At 42.4% G+C, this 20,766-nt stretch overlaps 1 protein-coding gene across 11 annotated transcripts in view; it reads right to left on the bottom strand.

Moving 5' to 3' along the window:
- The window catches only part of CELF4 (CUGBP Elav-like family member 4), a 715,283-nt gene that overhangs the window by 58,907 nt on the left and 635,610 nt on the right, over positions 1-20,766 (bottom strand). For 10 of the 11 annotated variants that reach the window (XR_007373866.1, XM_048930944.1, XM_048930945.1 and 7 more), the window contains exons 7-8: positions 14,639-14,786; positions 7,749-7,898 (exon numbers count right to left, since the gene is read on the bottom strand). Coding sequence is in view for 10 of the 11 variants with exons in the window: in XM_048930944.1 (XP_048786901.1) it covers positions 7,749-7,898; positions 14,639-14,786 (298 nt within the window). In the remaining variant the exon portion in view is untranslated. The remainder of the gene's footprint in view (positions 1-7,748; positions 7,899-14,638; positions 14,787-20,766) is intronic. The other variant, XM_048930949.1, reaches the window with a different exon arrangement.

Raw genomic sequence — 20,766 nt, 5'->3', positions numbered from 1 at the left:
ATATCTCTGTTTTATTCAGACCCTCACAACCTATCTTATCTACTTGGGAAATGCAATTGTGGTGGGTCACCAACTGCAGGATTTTAACTTGGGAGTTGTTAAAAAACAAAAGTGATTACTTTTGCTCACTGTGTACTCATCTTTCTTAGCTCTGAAGCAGATGAAGATGTAATTTCAGTACAATGTATGTGTCTGTAATGGCCAGCAAGGCCAAGGGGTACAGGGAACACAGACTGAGAGCAGGCTGGGTGTCCCAGTGCAAAGCTAAGGTAGCTTGGGCAGTCATGCTCGTTGTGCTGGGTTCATTAAACTTAGTGAAGGGCACAACTGCCTGTGCTTCCAGCAGTAGTGTAGATGAAGCCAATGGTTGGTATTGGTCCAGAAACCTCTAGGCACAGATTAAACATTTATGGAAGCTGTGGCCATACTGCGTTCAGTAAAGTGACAGCCCTCCTATGTATTAGTGACCTGTGTGAAGTTCAGAAGGGGCTCAGATGTACAAGGGACCCATGATTCAGAGCTAGCCCAGGGGCTGCTTGTTACTGTAGGCTGGAACATATCACATACTAAAATTCAAAGTGATGGGGAGATATGAATCACTTCTGTGCTCAACATGAGGAGATCAGGAGAGAAAGTTGCTTTATTCCTTCATAAGATGCAGACAATATAATCATGCTCCACTGAGGAAGGAGAGTTACCTTATCTCAGCAACCCTTTCTCCCTATCCAGTTTCTCTATTACTGTAAATATTAGTTGTGTGGCAACAAGTAATAATTACGATATCCCTTGAAAATGATAGACCAAATTCAAGACAGGGTAAACTTTTTGCATCCTGAGCCTTTCTCTCAACTCCTTATTACATGATGTAATGTACATGCTGAGGATCAGCTGGTGAAATAAAGTGAAAAAAGCAGAGAGGCTCCTGAGAGGCCAGGGAACAAATATCAATCATGTCAGCCCCACTGAAGTTAGCATAGACGTGCTTTCCGGAAACTGAAGATCTGGCCTTGCCAGGGCAAGCTATAGGTATACTGTGAAAACAGATACTAATAGTAACTTCATTTGGCAGCTCAGGGCAAGAGCCTTATCCCTGGACATAGCTTCTATATTAATTTGATAATTTCCATATCTCCATGGGAAAAATTCTGCTCAGATACGATTGTCGCTTTGCAAGACAATCCTGGCCAAGATGCCACAAGGTGACCACAGCAGATAACCTTCCATAAACCTGGAGACATAAAACAAGCCAATGACCTACTATATGGCCATAAATATAAATTTAACGAAGGCAGCACTTATTCATTAGGCAGAAGTCAAGAAATGACTCCCAAGTCCTTCAAAGAAAGTAGATCCGTTAATGTCACTTTCGGAATCCTCTGCCTGATGCCAAAAACTAAGGATGATTTCCCAAGTCAGCATGAAATACCACTGCTTTAAAATTAAAACCAGGAAGTTTTCTTACTACTCATATAACTCTAGATTTAAGTCCAACTTTTTAAGGGGATGTTCAGCTAGTGTTAGACCTGGCATTTAGCTTTAGTCAGACAATGAAAGAATGGAGGTGGCAGTAAGAAGCATGCTGTTAAAAATAAATAAAATCAGTTTAAGTGATGCTGTATAAAGAGTGCCTCCTGAGATGCCTGTAACCTCATGTGGAATCGGCAACGGAGCTATTATGTGGGTACAGCAGGTGGAAATGGTTGTAGGAGAAAGGGCAGAACTCTGCTGTGATTGCTCAGTGGTGTAGATCAGGGAGAATTGCACTGAAGCCAGAGGAAGTGGTAAAGAAATGAGATGATGGTTACTGCCTGGAAACAAAGTGCTGAGGTCCCCTAAAAAATAAAAGCAGGGTCTGGCACATTTGAGGCCCCTTAAACACCATAAGATTTCACTTTGTTGGAAGGAGTAAGCAAACCTTAAGCCTACATGATATTCCCCTCAACACTTTTTATTTCATTTCAATAACTGCATTTCCTGGCAGCCACGCTTTATTTCATCCATTTCACCCTGTTTTTCATCACTACTCCCTGCAAAGCTCTACCGAAACATTTTGTCACTTGGATCCACAACTTTTTGTTCTGCACTTTCCATTAATTCTTCTCACAGTCCCAGAGGTGTCTTACATCTCCCCCAGGAATGCAGCTCTGCCACTGCAGCTGCTGGGAGATAGATGGGGATGGAGGGTGATCAGAGGGTGGCAGGGCTGTTGGGGAGGGGAAGAAAATGATAGAAAAAAAATCCATGCAAAGGGTAGGATTAAAATAAATAAATAAATAACTGAGTGGGAGGGCTCTATTCACCTTCTTAAATCCAATTTAAATCACTCTCTACAGGCCTAATCTATAGCCATAATTACATCATTTCGTACAACAAGCTTGTGAGAGGTCTTAAGAAATTTATGTAGATTAAAATTCATGGGTGCCATAGTACAGATCCCATATTATTAAGATTGATTAGGACAGCTGATGCTGTGATTAAAGAAGCCAGCGTTTACTGTTGTAATTAATTAGGTATTCAGACACAACAATAACTGCAATAATAGAAAGAATGTGCTGATCCGGCAGAAAACAGAGACTGATTCTGTGTTTTATAGTCTCATTTTGCCATTTAGGGACTGGACACCATTCAGTCAAAGATATGTTGCCCCACTGCCTGTTTCTGTTCACAACAGGGGAGCTCCCCTGTTGTGTCATGTGAGTTGGAAACAGTGTCAGGTATAGTTGATGCTTGTTTGGGACAACAAATGAGCTTAATATGAAAGTCATGCAGCTTATCACTGGAAATCAGAATTATCTTCAGAATTTTCCTTGTAGGCCTGCCTCCAATCCCATCTGAAATTGGTCTTCTGCTGAGACAGGACAGTAAGAGTCATGTCTGGCCATGAAGAGCTTGATACAAAGTAAAAAAAATTCTGAAGAATTGGAAATGTCACAAGGTGGAGGTGGCTGGCCAAGGTGATTTACTAATTCAGCAACAAAGCCAGGACCAGACTTCTCTACCATTGTCTGTGCTCATAAACATATAAATTGGGGTCAGGTTTTAAACATAACAGAGCACTTAACTTCATGTTTTTGGGAGCTTACTTTAAGTGACCTCCGAAAAAAAAACCCTCAAGATGTTAACTTACTTAGGTGCTTCTCCTCTGAAAACTAGCAAAGTTCCAGCTTTGTATTTACACCATCTTCTAGATCAGAGGAGAAAAAGCTTTGGCTCTGAAAAGGCTCCCACAACTGCCTTAAACAACCTCATTCATTATGTCTGCAGTGTGATTGTTCGAAGTACACAGCATCATTAAAGTAGCTTAGACTACAATTGAGGATGGCAACTTGTTATTATATTTTTAATGAGTGCATTCCTTCACTTATTTATTTTACCAGTAAAGCGTGGTTTATGGCACGTGGCAGATTGTTACAAATGGGTCAAATAAATGCTTTCCAGTCATAATGATGTTTCAGGAGCTCACTGTTGCACTTTTGAAACTGCTGATACAAAATATGAAAGTGAAAGCTCATCTCGGGATTTATGGTGGACAAATACAACACAGCCAAACATTTCCCACAGCAAGTAACTAAGCCTAGGGGCTGCTGAGGCAGGTATATTCTAGGACATGGTGTATGAGTGGACTGAATGTTACGGGGATTGAACCTTCCTACAGGTGATTTTGTTATTCTTTTCTTGCTCTTTTCTTATTCTCGTGGGTCACATCCTCTGATAAGTTTGAAATGCAAGCAGTGGGGTGGTGGAAGCTGGTTCCTTTTTCTGTCTGCACAAACAGTCCCTGATCCTGACCAATATCACTGGGAGGGGTCTATTGAGACCAGAGGGGACTGGACCCTATGCAGGGTATCAAGTGGAGCTTGCTGTCTCACTAAACCAGACACATGCACACTGAGTATGCAAAGGTGAATAGAGGGACTTCTGCAGTGTCTGCAGTGAGGATATATAAAGCTGTTCCTGGCAGCAGCAGGCAGTCAGGAACAGTAGCACTGTGAGCCTGAGAACAGTGAACAAGGCAACACGTTTATTAGAGAATTGTGAAGAACTAAGGGAAATCTTTTGTAGTTCTCAGTAACTACAGCTCAGACTAAATGCACTGAAGAAACCAGTGTCCTGGAAAACATTCTCCATCTGAGGAACCCCAGTGCTGCCCTACCCCTGGGTTTGCCCCTGGCTCTAGTCAAACTGGACATCCCACTGGGTACTATGGGATATCTTTGTGCTTCCTTTCTGGGTATCTCTTGCTCTTTTCTAAGTGCTCTGCTCAGTGCCCTCTTCTAGTTCTGTCCTTTTGTGTCACTGATCCTGTGACAGCTGCTTCTGTCTTTTCCATTCACTGCCCTTTGATCTCTCACTTTTCTCCCTTCCTCTTCCCAAGGAGGTCTTATTTTTGCAGGGAGAATTTTGTCTAGACCCTCATAATGCAATCCAGAAATGAGTGCAGATGATCTCCACTGTTACAAGAGGGGCACTGGGCTCTTGATAACCAAAGAGTGTAGGCAGAAGAGAGCAATCCCTATTACTATGACTAATGGTGAAGTGGCAAATGCCCTTGCACTACTACAAAGTGACTCACCATACCATGGCACAACAGATTATGCTCATTGTCCCCAGTGTATGTTGTGACACACTGCTACATTCAATAGCTTTGCAAGCTGAAGACTAAGGGGCAGGCATTAGCACAACAGGGCCAAATATCCAGAGGGACTCATACTACTAGGAGAAGAAATATTTTCTCCCTGTTGATTCTATCCATGCACAGAAGTGCAGTGAGAGCCATTATGTACTGGTTGTACTTGGAGAGGGCGAGAGCATGGCTTGCAAAGAGCTGTCTGCAAGGAATTATTTTCTGGGGTTACTGCGTGGATCTGTAACTCAAGTGGAAGTCACAGAAAAAGAGAATTCCTGCAGGATATGGGGCTGTGATTAGGGGCCTGGTGAGTAGGGTTGTTTGACTTATTCTTGCCTTTGCCCCAAAGCCATAGGGGTTTCAGTAGTCTGACCCAAATGGTACTTTGTGTGTGTCCCTGCTCCAGACAAAGGCAATATTAAAAAAAAGAGGATAGGGTAAGAGAGAAAAAAAAAAGAGTGAAACTACAGGGTAAATACAATTACATAATTTGCACCTGCTTTTATAGTGCAAAGATTGTGGAGTTCTTGAGTTGCTTAGATGTAACATCAAAAATATTATAGCTAGACACAAAGGTGAATGTGTAGACAAACTGCACAAGTAATGAGATTTATTTGGGTCTGAATGATGTGGATGTCATCCCTCTACAGATTTTGATTGTCCTGCTTTGCTATTTTCAGGCAACAAAGCACATTGTGCTACAGGATATAATGGTCTGAACCCACATTTCAGGTTTTTTTTGTTGGGTATGAAAAAGTATCTAAGAGCAAAATTCAGGCATTAAACAATATATGGGAAGTCATAACCATAGCTTACTATGGTAACATACATAATACTGCAGCACTCTTGGCCACTTTTAGAATGAGAGATATATCATAAAAGAAAATTGTTTGGAAGATGCTGACTTTGGATGGCACTGGCATGTTCTTTTCTTCTCTACAGTGTTAGTGCAATTGAATGCTCAGCTTTACTATTTTATTTCTATCCTTGTATTTAGAAATGCAGAACCACAGGGCAGTGCCAATAACAGATACTACAGAGTAATGTACAAAAAATCCTATAATGAACAATGATGGAATAAGCTGCCCAGTGATGAAAATTTCTTTCTAACCCCAAGCAATTAGTGGCTGGATTTTATAATAAAGCATGAAGGTTTGTGTCCTTTCTACATTTTTATCCAGTCTAATGTGACCGTGGATGTTCTCATTATCCATATAAATGTCTAATCCTTTTTTTTTTTTTTTTTTTTTTTTTCAATGTTGCTAAGCTCCAGGCCTCAATAAAGCCTGTGGCAAGGAGTAAAGTTTTGGTGAGTGCATAAATGCTCATTAGGAGGAGAAGAGAATAAGATGGAGCCAACACATGCCTTGTCCTACACCCAACCTGCTACAAAGGAACTTGCTGTAAGAGATTTATTGCTAGTGGGCACAGGCAGAAGTAAAACGAGAAGTGAAGGCTTGGCTGACCACTTTATACCTCTGCTATCACTTAGGATGTCATTGAGTTGAGGGAAAGTTGAGCACCAGGAAAGACCAATATATTGCGGAAGACATGCTGAGATAAATCCAAATGTTGTACAAAATAAAATATTTGCATGTCAGATCTTTTGGCAGAGGGGAGACCCTCTGTCTGAAGAGAAGAGAAGCAAAGATGACTTTCACCTTTCAGTCTGTTATGCTTCTGATGTTTGTGCATGGACTTACTATGAACTGCTGGCTGAGAAAGCCTCTCCAAAATCAGAGAGAATTGGATTAAGGCCATTGACTTTTATATAATATTGCATGAAATGCCTAACTTAAAGTTTTCTTTAATTACGGGGGTATTTAGAGATAGTAATAAAAGCTCAAGTCATTACAATTCATCTAAAAATATCATATTTTCTCTGATATTTGCAGTAATGGATAGTGGACAATTAGCCAAGAGGAGTTAGACAAAGCAGTGAAAAAAAAATAACATAGAAATGAATGAATAAAAAGAGCAATGATAGGCTGGCAAATAGGTAAATACTTAAATGGGTAGAGGAACCAACTTTCCTGCTGTTATGGCTGAGCTCACTGAGCACACTAAAGCTTCATCCAATCTTCTGATGCCTCCTTTAGCTGCCAAGACTGCTTATTCCTCTACACTGCCACAAACATATATACATGCCTAAATTTTAACACAGTAAGTTCCTTGATTTCAATTCTGCTTAAAGTTCAACTCATGGGCTAAATGTTTATCAGATATGTGTGTATGGGGAAATTATAGCTATTTTTTCAATATTGTTGATATTTCTGGGTATTCCTTTGATGTATCCACAGGTTTTCTTTCAGTGACTTTGAGTAGCAACTCAAAGCAAGACTTTTGTACTTCTTTGTTATGAGATTTTTTTCCTTGCAGCTCATAAAGTCCCCAGTGATGTCGACTCTTATAAGTTTTCAGGACTGGTTGAGGTGGAAAGAATTTTTTTGTTAGGGTGTTTGTGGGCTTTTTGGTTGGAGTAACTGTCTAATTTCTTGACAGATTGGATTAATCTGAGTGTCCCAGGGTAAAATATGCCTTTGCCAGATGGTAGCTAGGATCAATTAGTAAAATTTACTTAAATTATATTGTTGTGATTGGTATTATTAGTGTGTATACAGTCAATGGTAAGAAATGTCTTTCCAGCTCCAGCTTCAAGCAGAAGTCTTTATCAAATCCCGAGAAAGCTAGAAAAATATAAGTCCACATTAAGAACTTGTAAACCCCTAAGTTCTTGGTGATTACAGCCTCACATTGTCCATATATCTGTTAAGTACAGGCACAGAGGTAGATACATATTCTTTAACCTCCCTCATTCATTTCTGACGTCAAAATCACCCCATCAGGACTGGCATCTTTTGAGATGGTCGCAGTCTATGAACCCTATCAGCTGTTTCCAATGGCGTGACATGATAGGTTGAAGCTGAGCCTGTTACGTGTCAGCTGAACTGGCTTCAGTCACCAGCCCTGGTAAGGCTAGAGGGTTTGAATGCAGCAATTGTTTTGGAAACTAGCGCACACTGCCAGGTACAGAGAATAATCCTTCTGAAGTAGCTGATGCTACAGACCTTTCCCTAACACTGATGAAGCAGGCTGTGGGCATGGCAATGGTCTGGCTTACCTGGGTAAGGGTGTATGCCATTTGCAAACACGGCTTCTGCGGCGGGCTGCCCGTTAGCCTGCGGCGGGAGGCCAGTGAAACCATTCACCCCAATGGGAGATGGGATGCTAGGCACAGCTGGTGCAGTTATGCCAGGAGGCGTGCTTCCACCTGCAAGGAGGGAAGAACACAAAATCAAAGCTGATGAGTACTGGAAGCAATAACCATGTAGAGAAAGCTCCTGATGCAACAACTATGACCACCACTCAGAAACCTTATGTTATTTCACGAAAAGAAAAATCTTCCAAGCTTTCTCATGAAGAAAGCAACCACTCACATGATTGCGGGCTAAACTTACCATTGCTTTTTTGTTTGGAAAGCATTTAACATAAGAAAGGTTTGGAAAGCTTTTTTCAACAGACAAAATTTGTTTGGTGATCCTGATCTCTAAGACTAGATCCACAGCTAACATCATGCAGTACAAGACAGCAGAAATACTGCCATTCCTCCTGAGCTCTCTCCCTAGAGTACTACATGTTTGATGACTTAATAAGCAGACATTTCTTTCCTAGATATCATTTAGCACCAAAAGCAAATTCACAGTCCCACTTTTCTACAGTTTCTCTTTGGAGATGTCAGCTTTGTGGGCGTAGTGATTTTCAGGGCCACTCTTTCTGCACTCTCTCATGAATACACACGTTGTGTGCAAACTAATTTTGAACTCCAGCATCAGGGATACTTAAAATATTTGGCAAGTTGATTTGTAGCCTACATACAGATAGCAATACATTTTTAGTGTTGCTGTTTTGGCCCCGCCTGAATTTGTAGTTTCAGCAGGGATCTCTGACAGAAAAGGGGCAAAAATTAAGCTACAGTTTTCCTCCATGGAACTGTGTTCCTCCATTTCTTTCCAGACTCATCCTGTGGGGGCTATGATGCTATTGCAGAGGAACAATTTAATCATTATGTTTTGGGTGGGATCCTGTCACCCACTGATGAAGAAATCTTAAAATTTTTGGGGGGGAATTAAATCCCTCTGCTACCTTACTGTTTTCTCCTATGTGTATTTGAAAGGACTGGACAGTCTGTGCTACTTGAAATGTATTCAGGATGTTTCCAGAGAATAAAAATGAGTTTTCAATACGTATGAAATTGTATTTTTCTCTTGCTGTCTGGGGTGCGAAGTTAAACTCTCTTATCTTCAGTAATATCTTCCTGTGTCAGGATGTACTACTGATTGCAGGAATCCCTTTTTTAAACCAATTGCAGAAATTTTATTCACAATCACAGCACTCCATGATGGGTTAGTCCAATAACACACTTTAATGACTGCTTAAATCTGTGCTGGTACTTTAAGAGAACTCATACAGATTAATGAGCTGCTTCTGTATGTTCTGATTTCAGCAGCCCAAGAAGCATGCAATACTTTGTCTCTTTTCTTACACCCTGAGCAGACAAGCTGCTGTTTCCTCTTTCCTTATTTAAATGGTGTTGGCCTCAGTGGTGGTGCTGGGAGCCAGTGGTGGCAACCTGAGTCCAAAGGCAATGCTCTCAGCATATGCCATCAGCTTGCAAATCACAAAGGCTAGTTAAAATTTCAGTTGCTTTTCTGGATCTCTCTTTTATTTGCATAGGCAATGTAAGTAATGTTTTCTAAAACTGCAGCAGGGGATTTGAGCTTGCTATTTTGTGCAAGCGTAAGGAAGTTTAGGAATATTCATTGCAATTCTTTAATTTTCTTCTTATAAAGAGCCCCCTGGAGAGGTCAGATCTGTAGCTGCAGTAAGACTGGCATAATGCCACTACAGAAAACAAATGTCAGTGGTGCATGCCAGTTTTGGATTTCATCCCCAGTTTGAGATATCTTGCTGAAGCTACACCAGGTGCAGATTTGCAGCATGGAAGGAGGAAGAAGAAAAGAAGAAAGAAAGTCTAAAGGGAATCTAAAAGTCATTTCTATTCCTCTCTTTGCAGTAAGCAGAGCATCAGAAACATCTCAGAAGACCCAACTTTTCCTCATATTATATCAAAGACAGGAGAAAAGGAATCACAGAATCACAGAATCACAGAATCGTAGGGTTTGGAAGGGACCTCCAGAGATCATCGAGACCAACCCCCTGCCAAAGCAGGTTCCCTACAGCAGGTCGCACAGGTCGGCATCCAGGCAGGTCTTGAACATCTCCAGAGAAGGAGACTCCACAACCTCCCTGGGCAGCCTGTTCCAGTGCTCCGTCACCTCACTGTAAAGAAGTTCCTGCGCACATTTGTGCAGAACTTCCTATGCTGCATTTCTGGCCGTTCCCCCTTGTCCTGTCACCATTCACCACTGAAAAGAGTCCGGCCTCGCCATTCTGCCCCCCACACCTTGGGTGTTTATAGACTTGGGTATTTATAGACCTGGATCAGGACCCCTCTCATTCTTCTTTTCTCAAGGCTGAACAGACCCAGTTCACTCAGCCTTTCCTCATAGCAGAGATGCTCCAGGCCCTTCACCATCTTTGTGGCCCTCCACTGGACTCTTTCCAAGAGATCCCTGTCTTTTTTGTACTGGGGAGCCCAGAACTGGACGCAGTACTCCAGATGAGGCCTTACCGGCGCAGAGTAGAGGGGGAGGATCACCTCCACAACCTGCTGGCCACGCTCTTTTCAATACACCCCAGAATGCCATTGGCCTTTCTGGTCACAAGGGCACACTGCTGGCTCATGGCCAACCTGTCATCCACCAGGACACACAGGTCCCTCTCTGCAGAGCTCCTCTGCAGTACATCATTCCCCAACCTGTACCTGTGCATGTAATTATTTCTCCCTAGATGGAAGACTCTATACTTGCTTTTGTTAAACCTCATCCGGATTTTTTCTGCCCAGCTCTCCAGCCTGTCCAGGTCTTGCTGAATGGCAGCACAGCCTTCAGGTGTGTCAGCCAATCCTCCCAACTTTGTATCATCAGCAAACTTGCTGAGGGTGGCCACTATCCCCTCATCAAGGTCATTGATGAAGATGTTGAACAAGACAGGACCCAGCACCGACCCCTGAGGAACACCGCTGGTTACAGGTCTGTAACCAGACTCTGCACCACCAACAACGACCCTCTGCGCTCTGCCAGTCAGCCAGTTCTCAACCCACCTCACCATCCACTCATTTATCCCACACTTCCTCAGCTTTGTTATAAGGATGTCGTGGGAGACAGTACCAAATGCCTCGCTGAAATCAAGGTAGACTACATCCACTGCTCTCCCCCCATCTACCCAGCATGTGACAACATTGTAGAAGGCCACCTGGTTGGTCAAGCATGACCTCCCCCTGGTGAACCTATTCTGACTGCTCCTGATAACCTCCTTCTCTTCCAGTTGTCTGGAGATGGCATCCAGCACAAGCTGTTCCATCACATAAACTACAAATATAGACCAAAGTTCCAGAGACATGAAATTAATATCCTTGCAGTTGCAGAGTGTTTTGTGAGATGAAGATAATAGGGAACCATCAAAATACAGGCAGACAGCATAAAGTTACCATGCTGAATTGCCCACTGTGACTGCCTACTGCTCAGCATTGACTGCAGGCAAATAAGATGACTACACTAGATGCATAACTTTTGTACAGTTAAAGTCTGGTGAGTTGCATCCTGTCTCTTGCCTGTTTGATCTGCCTGGATCCAAGGCTCATTAAGTTCCTGGGTCCCATGGGAACTCGTGAACATGAATGAACTCATGACCATGTTCTGAGGAACCCACTGTCCTGGAGGCTGGATTAGGAATGCATCAGAAACAGGTTATGGTCTCAGAACATGAGGGGCCTGAAGATAGAAACTCAGAGGCGCTGTGCTCAGCCAGCACCTCCGATGCCTTTAGGACTTCTGTGTTAGCAATGTCTTTTTTCTAGCACAATTTTTCTTTTGCTTAGGAAAGATCAAAACACTTCTTTTTTTTTTTTTTTTTCTCTCTCTCTCTTTTTTTTTTTTTTTCACAATGTTCCAAACACTTTTTCTAATGCCTGTTTTTCAGAGAACTTTGAAATGTTTCATTTTCATTCCAAGTCAGAACAAAGATATACTTCAATGACTGGAAATCCTGCTATGAAGCAGAATGATCATTTTCCATTTGGCTTTCTGAATGCTAACAAAAGCCAGCAGGAGAATTCACTTTAGGCTTCAGATATCTCCTGGCTACTCAGAAATTGCTGCGAGTGTTGTAGACTTGCTTGCTCAGACATATGTGAAACATTTTCTATGCATCTTATCACAAGCTTTGTAAGTGTTGTGGTAATACAAGGAGTCATTTCAAAGTCTAAACATTTCACCCAAGGAATAATTGTCAATGGACATTTCCACAACCCATTACAGAGGTTTTTCGTGAAGGAAGCTACACATTCAAGGTAAATCTGCAATAATGCCAGAGTGCATAGGCTCCAGGATTGAAAATATGTCATGAGAAGAGTGCAAAATCTGCCACCATGAAAGAGATCAAGGGATCATCTAAACTGGAGCCTTATTTTCAATAATGACCAGTCATAGGTTCTCTGAAAAGCATGTAAAAAACATGAGCTCTCTTTCTTCTTCTGTATTCTGACAATAGTTCCCAAAAGGTAGTGGGCACATCAGAAAAGAGCTTACACGAAAGAAGAGCTGGGATATTTTTCATTTGCTGGATGTTGTGGCAGGCACAGAATTTGGCCATCATGATAGTATTTACACACCTATGTCACAGAATGGCTTATTTTCAAGACATTTATATGCAAAAGTGACTGTGCTTGTTTGTGGTGGAGACATCACAAACCACTGCCTGGATTTGGCTTTCCAAGCCCTGAGAGCATTTGAATTCCAAGCATTCTTTGTTTGACGTTCTCTATGCTCCCACCAACACAAAACAAATCTAGCTAATGCAAATATGATAATCTTTCCAGCAGCGGGTTTAAAGGGTGCACATATAATTAAGCCACTTTTCTATTTGGATTTGCAGTAGCTTCATCGACTCATTGTTTATACATTTATCGCTATGTAAACATATATTTCAAAATGTATGGTGTAAGATTTTTGAGTCAAGCACTTTTCCTTGGCTCTCCATAAACTGCTGTGGAAATAGATCTCTCTTCCTCCCCTTTCTCCCCCTGCACCTTATATTCCAATAGCGGCAAAGGAGAAAATAAATATCTGACCCTGTAGCTGCTGACATTGATCCAGCTAGAGATTGTAAAGAGATGATAAACTGTATGTTAATGGAGAAATGGAGTTTTTTTTGGCAGACAGAGGTTAGCAGAACCAGATTCATTAGGAACAGCCCTTAAGCCTGCACTACTGTGGCACCTTGTCTCCTTGCCATCCAGTGTCTTTCCTGGCTGCAGTGTCAGTTGGTCTTTTGCTAATGGTGTGGATTTCTCTGTGCTTAGCAGTGAGGCTGCTCTCTTACCAATCTGCTCTGCAAGGGGAACCAGATCCTTCTTTCCCAGCACCAGCTGCACTGTGGCTAGCTCGTGCTCACCCCTGCCACATCTCACTCACTCAAAACTGTTGTCAAGCTGGTCCTCTTCAGGTTAGCTCAGTGCTTCAGGTTAGCTCAGTGCTTCAGGTTCATGTGTTGGCATTGCAATGCCTCTTCACTGAACTCAGTCCCATCTCCAGCACCTCTCATAGGAACAACTGGCATTGTCTCTGAAACAATTCTATCCTAAACTGTTCCCTAGAAATTATTCTTCTTCACTGTTAAACCCCTGTATCTTCTGCTCCCCTAACAGAGTCAGCAGTATATTGCAAACCCCTCCACATTCTCACTTCTTTTAAAGTTTGGCCCCATTTTTCCCAGCTACCCTGCTGTCCTTCAGTTAGGCCAGCAATCACTAAATAATTTACCCGTCCTGCCACTTCCTTGACCTGCTCCTGTCCAAATAATTTCCTTGTTCTTCAGGAAAGCCAGTTCTGTTTACACCTCAGCTTAATTCTCTGGCCCCCAGCGCTGTCTTCTCATGTCCTGCTACAGCCCAGCCAGCTGTGGGCCTGGGTCCTTCACCAACTACCTGTCTCTACTCAAGCTACAAAAAAATCTTCTCACCAAATACTTGCATTCCAGGTAGCATCAGATTTCCCTGAGTACCAGCAGCCCTATTTCACAGTAGGAAAAGGCTTATGCATCCCCAAAATACAACTCATCTTATTAATTGCATTGCATCTCCCTACAAGTATTATTCTGTTTGTGTCTGAACCAGCCTGGCTACGACAGCATGAGCACTTATCCCTTATACATCTACACATACTACCAGTAAGCAATTACTGGTCACTGTGGGATATTTTCATAGAGTTTATCAGGTTGGAAAAGACCTTAAAGATCATTGAGACCAACCACAACCTAACCCTACCTCTCACAACCCTCCACTAAATCATGTCCCTGAGCACCACATCACAACGGTTTTTAAACACATCCAGGGATGGTGACTCAACCACCTCCCTGGGGAGCCTATTCCAGTGCTTTTGCATCATTATTCCACTGTGCTAAGGAAAAGCTGTGTAGAGGATGATGCTGAAGGTCATGGTTGAGAGCTTCTTCCAGTGCCTTACAATTCCCTCCTTCCAGCAAAATCCATCATATCCCCTCTCTGGTGTGTCTCATTCGCACCATTCAGCTGTTGCTCAGCATGGAGCACTAGTAGCCCAACAGCCCACTGTTGGTGATCGTTTGGCTCTGCTTCTGCACCTTTTTTGTGACCCAGATACTGACTCCCAGCTGCTTCTGCCCCTAGCAGAGGACACCTGTTCCAGCCCCTCAAAATGATCTGGTCTGACCTCTCCTCCTTCCCTGTGGTAGCCTCTACCAGCAAGACCAGCATTTCAGAAAACACTTACAGAGGAACAAGCTGACAGTTAACATGTCCTTCGAGGTCTACTGCCCCTCCTGCCACCCCTTCCATCCATCCAGGCCCCTTACCTGAGGTTGGAGTCATGGGGGCAGCTGCCAGGCCATTCATGTTCAGAGCCGCCATCTGCTGCATCTGGGCTGCAGCAAAGGCTGCCATGGGGTTCAGGTAGCCGCCCTGCGCCACCGAAGCCATGATCGCGGCTTGCTGCTGCATCAGCTGGAACAAAGAGAGCAGGGAAAAAATATCACGCAGTCACCAGCAGAGCAGCCTGGGTCACCAGCACCAGGAAGGAAACCATGTGCAAGAGCGTGAGGCATCTCTCCACTTTGAGATGCTAGTTTGGTGCATCTGTGGTAGCCCCCACCCTTGGCACTTCTTTCCCACTACAAGAGCGAGAAGCAAATTGCGTCAAATGTGTCTCAGAGCATTGATGTGTCTTTATGGTTCCCACATTTCTAGCATTGTTCCCCAGTGTGGAGGTCTCCTGTGAACTGTACTCAACATCTGAGTTCTTTCCTTGCTGGGAACAGCAGAGAGAATACTTTAAGTGTTCCCAAGCAGAGAGATTTCATGGCCTATGTTGCTTGTATCAAAGCTCTGGGAAGGCACTGATGGCTGCTGATGGGAGACCGCTGTATGTAGAGCAGTTAGAAATGAGGATCCCCAGTATCTCCAGAGCAGCAAACTTAACTAGTTCTCTGGGGATAAATTGATCTATTTTTATCTGTTGGTGAGAAAAATTGCTTTTTTTTTTTTTTTTTTTTCATGCTGCTGTGAGGTCTCCAGTGGGCACTAAGCTAAACCATGACCAAAAACCAGAGTCCATGTTAACCCAATTACAGCACCTATTTCCAACACAACCAAGCAGAGATACTCCCTGAAGAGCTATGCAAGAGAAGGGAGTTCCCCTGCTTTAGCAAGATTAATAAAGTGCAGTGGGAAAATCCCTGCATGGTAGTTTTGATCTGGGATGATTTCCTTAGTTTTAAGTTCCTTTTTTTTTTTAATTCCCAGAAAGTAATTAAAACATTGCCTCTTCTAAGGCTCTTAAAAAAGGCAGAAATGAGAAATAATAGTTATATTTTCAGGCATTTTGCAGTAAGAGTTTTGGAGCAGAAAGGTGGTGAATGGCTAAGTATGCTAGAAATGCTTCCTGCATTAAAACCAGACTTTTCCATCATTATTTTACAATCGGAGCCTAGCTTTTAGATGGTGCAGTTCATGCATACAGTATGACTGCAGTGGGTTAGCTCCTGAGATGAAGAGAAGAAAATTAGATGAATCTTCCTCTTGTCTCCTTCCCTGGAGCTGCAGAACGAGCCAGGCAAGGCACATCTGAGGTTCTGTGAGACAGCATCCACTCCCCAGTAAAGACTGATGGTGGAGGCTTAGAGAAAGTGTGAGGAAAGAGGATGAGCAGAGTCTGAAACCTCATTTTGTTCATTCCCCAGCCACTGTTAACACGTGATTTGATGATAATAATGGAGAAGGAAACTATTTTTTTTTCAAAATGATTATAGAAGTGACTCATGTCTTTGCTGTCTACAGAATGAGTTTTACTCTCTCTGTGATTTCACTCTATCAAGAAATCACTCTCTGATGTTGTTGTTTAAGCACACAGGATACACTGTTCAGCATTAAATAGATCTTAAAGTCATGAAGTCTGATAAAGCTCCAACAAAGTCACAACAAAATTTGTTCCTTACTGTTTAACATTGAAATATTAGCTGAATTAGCTGCTCATACATATACACACTGGAAGAAATCCCTTAAATCATCGCTGTCATTCAACTGCTGAAAAATTCCTTGTCACCACCTGCGAAGAGTCAAAATTAAAGGATGCTCTGCCACTGACCTGCTGTATAACTGTGGACAAATTGTGTATAGTTGCCTTGATTTCTCCAGCTATTATATACTGGTGCACAGGATATCTATCTCCTCACGTAGGGGTGCCTTCAGATCTACAGATGAAAATTGCTGTACTAGAGCTGAGTACTATTATTTTTCATAGCCTCATGCAGATTGGTGCCAAGGTGGTGGCTTCCCCCTTGATTGTTAATTACCCTTTTTTATTGTACACTGCATAAGACACTTTCACATTTTAATTAGTGATATCCTGTTCTTTGTAATTACTGATGGAGTGATTAGACAATCTTTTCTATTATAGCACAAAGCTGATTCCTCTTTAAGGAGTACATTTGTTTCTAGGCATCATTGGAGTTTATTCTCCAGATGGGGTACCAAGCAGGTGATTTTATTAAGTATGCCAATAAAGTGAATGAGGAAAGGGGAATCCATCCATCTTTAACATTGGACTGACTCCAGCACTGGGTGTACTGACCCATATTTCATTTTCTGTGCTGGTATTTTACCTGGGGACAGCTGAGGATGCCACTATCTGGTTGCAGAAATGATGGCCAAGATCTGTGCCTGTAGCATCTATTTAGCACTGCTGACCAAAGCAGCATCTCTCTGAGATGGATGCAGTTGCAAGTGCTTGATTCAGCCGCAGTCTGGCCTTTGCTAACTTTTTTCTGTGTTCCTCCAAATCTGCACACAAAAAACATGGAGTTACCTACATGTGTGTGCCATGGTCAGTCTGGCTGACAGATAACAGCCTGGTATTTGAACCAGAGACTTTCCTTAGGGCTTCTAGGCAGACAAGGAGACTATAATTTTAGCATTTCCCTCTGTCAGATTCAGTAACCTAAATACAGATGGCATTTCCTCTGAGCTGGTCACCTATTGCTGTTGATGTGATAACAGGCAAAGAGTTTAGGCCAAGATTTGTCTCTCCCTTCTGTACCCAGTTGCCTCTGGGCAGATGAATTTCAGCTTTGTTTCTCCCCACTAACTGCATGCAGAGCCTTAGGTGATCTGTTCTGCTGCACATAGTGACACAGCCAGGTGAAATCACTCCTACCCTTTGCTTGACCCTCAGCAAATATTTTTGGATGGCACTTTCCAACCATTTAAAATAAAAGTATTAATCTCTTTTTGTTTGTGTTTCACCTATGCTGCAAGAGACCCAAGGTTGTACCTATGTGACATTTTGTTACCAATGGTAGTACAAATGATTGTGCTGCTTCAAAGACAATCTCCATTTTGCACTCAGCAGAGCTAAACAATCACTTGTGACATTATTTATGGCTTGTGCAACTTCTATTCCTGCTTATGGATGTCAATAAGATGTTCGTCATTAACTCTACAATGGCAGGTGCTCCTCCTGGTTTGCCAATGGTGTTTGACTTCTAGTCTATTCAGAGGGCTTAAAGTTTGCACAGGAAGATGCATTTTGGGAGACTATACATTGATACATGCATGCTATTTAGTGCAGTATAATGCCATGCATGCATGGCATTCTGTTATAGATCTTCAGAAAGAAGGTATTTTCTCTCTTTGTATGGGATATTCCTAACCTTCTTATTACTGCTTCTTACTACTGTGCAAGGACTATAGCTTAAAGCCTGGTGTGTTTCAGAAAAGCATTCAGATAAAACTGGTCATAATCCCATAGAAGCTCAGGAGTTGGAGGAGCAAATAGGTTAATTTTAGCTTAGAGTTAAAAAGCTAATGCAGAAAAAAATAAGGTAGTAATTAAGGCTCTTAACTGTGTTTTGGGAAACTAGGTTCAGTTGCTTCTGGGATAGCAGGCATCCTGCAGGGAGAAGCCACCCATTTCTTCAATGCTCAGTGCTATGGGGATACCTGAGCTGTCCTGGAGACCTGGAAAACCCCTTAGCATAGAGAACAATTGAGCTGGGGACCTGTACCTCATGACCCAGAGGACACACACATCACGACAGCTTTCATAGCCACCCCATGGGGTACATCTGGATATCCTCCAAGGCTGGAAGGAGTATAGCATCTCAAACCTGAACACAGGCACTAACCCTGGCTAAGTGGCTTGAGAGAGGACACCAATATTAACTGTATTTACAGACATCACAGCCCTTTGTGACGCTCCTGCCACCTTTCTGCTTTCATGTTTCCCATTTGTGCATTGAAGAAGTGTTCCTTCCCTATTAGATTAAGGTACTCATAGATAAAAGCACCAAAGGGGAAGGACAACGGGACCTTTCCAGATCATCTTCTGGTGGTTATAGTGCCAAGTGCAGCAGTACTGTGGAGGCTGGAGGATGGAAACTCTCTCACCTTGAAAGAAGCTGATGACAAAGACCTCAAGTCCTGTGAGGGTCATTGGTCTTTCTCATAAAACCACCAAGGCAATCCCAAGTGAGCTCAAACAAAAGTCACCCCTCTCCATCCCCAGCTCCCCCCAAAGACAAATGTCCCATCCACTCTCTTTTCACTTTGAAAGAGGCCTAGTGTATGATCCCAGTTAATAAAGCTGTAGAAAGTGAGGCAGTGACCCCACCAGAGGCAAATCAATAGCAGCAGGGCCCCTGGGTATTGTGTACTTTAAAATATGCCATTTGAAATGCAGATTTTCCCTGCCTGAGCTGGGGCCACAGAGCACTAATCAGAAAGGCAGCAGCCTTATTATCTTAGGCTGTTCCAAGGGGATGGAAGGGAGCTATTTCTTTCCTCAGCTGAAAGGATGTATTTCCTTTTCTTCTCTTACTTCCTTGGCATGATCTTTGCCTCAGCATTTAGAGCTTTTTCCCATCTGATTTTATGGATTCATTCCACAAAATTCCTCCAACCTGGCTGTTATTTATTGCTCAAATATTTATCTTCTGAGGAGAGCAGGAGAGTACCAAACTGGTTGATGTATAGAAACAGCAGCCTGCACTGCCTGTCCCAGGGCCTGAGAATCAATGAGGCAGCTGGAGAGGCACTGGTAAAGCCACAGAGGCATGAAGAGGAGTAACACATGATGGTGGGTCTCTAGAAAATGATGGGAAGGTTCATGCCATATGTTTTTTGCTACCTCAAACAGAGGTGGCTGAACTGCAGTCAGCTTTATAATCAATGGATGAGTAGCTACCTCCACAGTGTTTTCCATTCTATCCTACACTAAGAGATTAAGACAAAAAATAGAGAAGGATGCAGCTTTGCAGCACAACTGCACCAAAACAAGAGGTTACCAGTGCTAACAAGTGCAACAGTCTCCCAATCTCTTGCTGCAATCCGTGCCCCAGGACAGATGCATGTCTGACACTGTTGAGCATAATGCTCAGGGACACGAGCAGAGCATTAAACACATAACACAGAAACAAAGTGCGTTCTGCCAGTTTCTTTCCACAAGTACATCCCTTCATGGTCGCTATCAGTCTGTAGGAATGTACGGAGATGTGGCCCAGAGGTGGTGGTGGGAAAAGGAATGCCACCTAGGGCTTGAGTGGCTTTTAATCAGCAGGGTTGTGCAGCTGCACTTAAGGAAAAATCATCCTTTCTCTACAGGACCAACATATGCATGGAGAGCTGAGATTACTTCCTCAAGGCCAAAAGCTCCTTCCACTGACAGGACAAGGATGCTCAACTCAAACTTCCCCAGACCCCAACAGAAACACGTGTGAAGATGAAGACAGAAGAAAGATTATTTGTGAAACACTGTTGTTGAAATAGCACGATCACTGCCCTTGGTGAAGGCTTTCTCTGAATGATCTGATGACCTTCTCTTTTTTTTTCTATTCCTGTCTCTGAATCACCTGACGTTTTGTTTGACTTTTCATATTCTTCATTCTGTAATAATAATAAAAGTAATAAAGCATCCTACGCTTCTCACCTCTAACGATCTATACAAAACACTTAGCTAATTAATCCTTATGATATCCTTGTGATAGAAAGAGGTAAATAAAGCGATCAATCAAGCAGTAAGAAGACTCATATTTGGTAAAATCATAGAACTGATAAATCCATGACTTCTTTATCTATCTGGTTATTGAAAAAATATCTTGAAGCCTTCAGTTATTCTGAGAAAATTCAGAAGGTCCTTCCTTTTAAAAATTTATTCCCAGAAAAAAAATCTGCTCTGAAAATATTATTTAAATTTTATTAAGATTAAAAAAAAAAAAAAAAAAAGAAGTGCAATATCTGGATTCATATGTCCTGGTGTTTTTCATAATGATACATGATAGTCTGGATTTCTAACTTCAGATAACTGTGAAAAAAAAGAATCTGAAAAAAATATAAATGTACTTGCAGCCCAGATCTACAAATGGCCATGTCATGGTTCATTCCCTGCTGCTCAATTTTTCTGAATTACCAGGAAAATGACAATCAGATATGA

This window comes from Lagopus muta, chromosome Z (genome assembly GCF_023343835.1).
Source record: "Lagopus muta isolate bLagMut1 chromosome Z, bLagMut1 primary, whole genome shotgun sequence".
In the NCBI taxonomy this organism is placed as follows: domain Eukaryota; kingdom Metazoa; phylum Chordata; class Aves; order Galliformes; family Phasianidae; genus Lagopus; species Lagopus muta.
Note: the sequence above shows the minus strand (reverse complement) of the source record. Positions and strands in the feature narration are given on the sequence as shown.